The 4,859-nt window shown below is 38.4% G+C and overlaps 1 protein-coding gene across 1 annotated transcript; it reads right to left on the bottom strand.

Moving 5' to 3' along the window:
- Positions 1-3,315: 3,315 nt before the first annotated feature.
- LOC145819204 (putative mitochondrial protein AtMg00860) lies at positions 3,316-3,963 on the bottom strand. Its single transcript, XM_082913164.1, has one exon. It carries the CDS (start codon positions 3,961-3,963, stop codon positions 3,316-3,318), a length of 648 nt encoding a protein of 215 aa, XP_082769290.1.
- Positions 3,964-4,859: the final 896 nt, after the last annotated feature.

Below are 4,859 nucleotides of genomic sequence, written 5' to 3'. Positions count from 1 at the left end.
ATTCAAGTAAGGCTTCTATGATGCAATAGTTCTCAAAATCATAGTAAGATACGAATCCGTGTGACATATGACATTTCCTCATATTCACAATCAACAATCATTCATCAATTTTCCAAATTTCCAAACATTCCCATAACGTATTACTATAATTTTTCAACAAATTCTCATTCCTTTCATGAGTGCTTCAATAACATAACAACCTAAGGAAGGTTTCTTCAATTTCTCAAGAGATTTAACATCAATTTCAAGAATATTGCACCAATTTCACTTTTTCCCAAATTACACCAAAACCTAGGGCTTGATCAAAAGAGGATTTTCCCTTCATTTTTAAAATGACTGCAAGCATGCATGCATCCCCAATGGTTTAGAGTTCACAAAAATTAATTTATCTTGGACCCAATCATGACAAAGAAATCATTTCTATAACATTTTCTAGGTTCAACATCTCAAAACCCAAACCCAAACTAGAAATCGTAGTGAAAAGAATAAGATATACTAAAACCATATATATAAATCAAAGAAAATCCTTACATCAAGACCTTGAGAAAAAAATTTGAAAAGCTCTGAAATCAACGGCGTTAAAATTCGATCTCTACCATACACAACATAGCTCTTGACGAGCTCTCCAAATTTAAAGAAGACATTAAGGTCAAAATCTCAATGGATAAAGAGAGATCAATGAGTAAATGAAATGGGTGGAGGGTTTTCTGGAGAGATATGAGAGAAAAGAGAGTAAGGGTTAATATAGAGTGAGAGTGTAAAGTGAAAAGTGATAGAAAAGTGTGTAAGACTCAACTTTTCAAGTGATTTGACACAATTTTTTGAGCAAACTGCAGATAGACCACTCGAGCGACCAAGCCTATGCTCGAGCGAACAATTCCAATTTGAGAGACCGCTTGAGCGATCAAATCTATGCTCAAGCGAAAAATACCCACTCCCAGAAACTCCACTTCCCTCTATAAAATACCACTCAAGCAAAGAATACATGCTCCAAAAAGTTTAGACTGCAAAATGAGATACTAGAAGGTCGATTTCACCACTCGAGCAACGAAAAAACCACTCGAGTAGTCTCAACCTGAAGGTGAGACAAAGTAACTACAAAACATTAACCAACCTTCTTGGTTTCTCTCCCACCCCCAAAGGTACATGATGACATCTCAGAGCACACTATGATGTACCTACCAGAACAACCACAAGGAAGAATGGATAATAATACAAGACTCAAAAGGTTTAACAATGATGAAGACGACACAAAGAGACAAATATTACAAATTAATGCACTCAATTTACTTTAAAGGATTCGAGGCATCACAACCTCCCCACTTTAGGGAATTTCGTCCCCAAAATTAAACAAATCTGTTTCTACAAAACTAGTTTTAAACCAACAATCTCCTATCACAAGATTTATGCCAAATATTAACAATATGATCACTTAGTATGTTTTCAACAACATGATGATTTCATGAACTTCGATGATTTTTATAAAATATTTTTTTTTCCCAATCACAAGTTAACAATTTGTAATTAGCATTGAAATATCAAATTTTTATAATAACATTTAAGTGTACAACGACTACAAATCAAATAAATATTATTAAACAAATCAGGGTATTTGGAGCGGACTACTACTTCTCGTTCCAAAGTTACTTCCTCAACACCATGATGTCTCCATAACACCTTCACCAAGGGTATGGTCTTGCCCCTCACCACTTGTTCTTGGGTATCTACTATTTGAACCGCTCATTCTTCATAAGGCATTCTCACCTACTTCTTAATCAACCCAATCAGGTAGATGCAAATGGTTAGGTTCATACTTTCTATGCATGGAAACATCAAATACATCGTGAACCCTAGAAAGTTGTGGCGATAAAGCCAAACTGTATGCTACCTTTCCAATATGTTCTAAGATCTTGAATGGCCCAATGAACCTTGGAGATAGTTTTCATTTCTTCCCAAACCTCATCAAACCCCGCCTTAGTGAGATCTTAAGAAACACGTGGTCACCAATCTCAAAAGATAGAGATTACCTCCTCTTGTTTGCATAACTCTTTTGTCAGCTTTGAGCCGTAACCAATCTCTTTCGGATGAGAATAACTTTCTCGGTTGTCTCTTGAACTAATTTTGGACCCAACATCGGTGCATCACCTACTTTGGCCTAACAAACTGGTGATTTACAAGGTCAGCCATATAAGGCCTCAAACGGTGACATCCCAATACATGTTTGGAAACTATTGTTATAGACAAACTCAATCAACGGTAGGTGCCTCTCTCATGACCCCTTGAAATCTAAAACACAAGCTCTAAGCATATCTTCCAAATTTTGTATAGTACGCTCGGATTGCCCATCGGTTTGAGGATGATAGGATGTGCTAAATGTCAACTTAGTTCTCAATGCCTCTTGAAGGCTTTGTTATAGCTGGGCGATGAAACGAGGTTCTCTATCTGAAACAATGGTCACCGAAATCCCATGAAGTCAAACTATATCTCTAATGTACAACTCTGACAAATAATCAACTAAGTCACTTGTGCGTATAAGGATGAAGTGTGTAGACTTAGTTAACCTATCAACAATCACCCAAACTACATTGTTACCTTGATGTGTCCTTCGAAGTCCATGGTGAAATATTACCACTTCTACTCGACTATAGGTAGGGGTTGTAACAAACCCGTTGGTCTTTGGCGTTTGGCCTTTACTTGTTGGCAAGTAAGGCATTTTGATGCAAATGAAGTGACATCCTGTTTCATGCCCCTCCACCAAAATGAACGACTAAGATCAAGGTACATTTTTGTGCCTCTTGGATGTACTGCAAGGTGTAAATGATGAAACTTTCGAAGTACCTCCTCTCTACAAGGTTTTGGCTCACACAAATGATCTAAATACCTCACACTGAGATCTAAATAGATGTTCAAACCCTTCTCTTCCTTTCCATTTGAGATTCTCTCATGGATTGCCTCTACCTCATGGTCATCCTGTTGTGCTTCTATGATTTTGCTAATCATGGTGGATTGTACAGTCAGAGTAAACAAGGTAGCACCCTTCCTCGACTCGCCAAGATGCAAGTCATACTCGCCAATATCACCCAACAAAACCCATTCTCAAATGGCCATAATTGCCACAGTACTCACAGACTTTCGACTAAGGGCATCGGCTATAACATTGGGCTTCCTCGGATGATAGTGCATCTCAAAATCATAGTCTTCCATAAACTCCATCTACCAACGTTGGCGCAGATTTAGATCTTTTTGAGAGAATAAGTATTTTAAGCTTTTGTGGTTAGAATAGACGTCAAGCTTTTCACCGTACAAATAGTGTCTCTAAATTTTTAAGGCAAAAATTATCGTTACTAGCTCTAAGTCATGAGTGGGGTAGTTCTTCTTGTGGGTTTTTAATTGCCGTGACCCATAAGCTACAACCTTCCCCTCTTGCATCAACACACACCCTAGTCCATTCTGGGATGCATCACAATACACGTTACAACCCAAATCCCTTTTCAGAATTATTAAAATTGGAGCGGTAGTCAACATAACCTTAAGTTCTTTAAATGACTTTTCACAAGTCTCATTCCACATATGTTTGATACCATTTCTAGTCAACCTGGTTAATGGTGCAGCTAATCTAGAGAAGTCCCTCACAAAACGGTGGTAACACCCCACTAACCCTAAAAAACTTCGGATCTCAAAAGCGTTCTTAAGCCGTTCCCAATCTTGTACGGCTTCTATCTTGGAGGAATCAATGGTTACCCCTTCTCTCAACACAACATACCCGAAAAATTTCACCTCCGTTAACCAAAACTCACATTTCTCGAATTTAGCAAACAATTTGTGCACTCTAAGTAAGTCATGTACTACGCGCAAATGTTCCTCATGTTTCTCCTCAGATAGTGAATATATCAAAATTTCGTCCACAAAAGCAACTACAAATCTATCTAAGAACTCCCGAATGACTCGACTCATCAGGTCCATGAATGATGGCGGGCCATTGGTTAACCCAAATGACATAACAAGAAACTCATAAGGCCATAACGTGTACAAAAGACCGTTTGTTGAATATCACCCTCCTTAACCCTGAACTGATGGTACCACGACCTTAGGTCTTTGAAAAGTAACGAAACTCCTTAAGTTGGTTAAATAAGTCATTTATTCTGGGTAGAGGATACTTGTTCTTCATAGTAACTCAAGTCAACTTGCGGTAATCGATACACAACTGCAATGACCTATCTTTCTTCTTAGCAAAGAGAGTCGGCACTCCCCAACGTGATGTACTAGGGTGGATAAAATCTTTATCTAAGAGGTCTTGGAGTTGGATATTCAATTCATGTAACTTGGCGGATGCAAATCTATATGGTGCCATGGAAATCAGTGACGTACCTGGCACTAAGTCAATAGAGAATTCATTCTCTTAGTGGAGTGGCAAACCTGTGAGATCTTCAGGGAAAACATCTGGGCATTCACAAACTACCCCCAGCAAGTCATCACGGTTCACACTATCTTCATTAGTTAGAGAAAGAGAAAAAAGACAAATAAGTTCTCTTTGACCCTTAAGGTCATAGAACGGCGCAATGGAGTTATCACCCCCGATCACATATGAAATAAAAGCAATCCCCAGTAGTTGTAAATACGGACACTCAGTGGCACTAATAATCTATCGTGGTTTGGAAATGTGACAACCAATCCATACCCAATATAACTTCAAAAGTGTGCATGCCTAAGATTATAAAATCAAAAGAGAGTCGACGATCCGTAACCTTAATTTCACAAGAGCGGCACACTTGTCCCAATGCCACTCTACCCCTAACCGGTGACTCAACCCACAAAGGAGATTCTAGCTAATCAGTTTCTAGTCCCAAAGTAGAAGCAAA

Source organism: Camellia sinensis, chromosome 1 (assembly GCF_055761805.1).
Source record: "Camellia sinensis isolate YWXY chromosome 1, ASM5576180v1, whole genome shotgun sequence".
NCBI classification, from domain to species: domain Eukaryota; kingdom Viridiplantae; phylum Streptophyta; class Magnoliopsida; order Ericales; family Theaceae; genus Camellia; species Camellia sinensis.
Note: the sequence above shows the minus strand (reverse complement) of the source record. Positions and strands in the feature narration are given on the sequence as shown.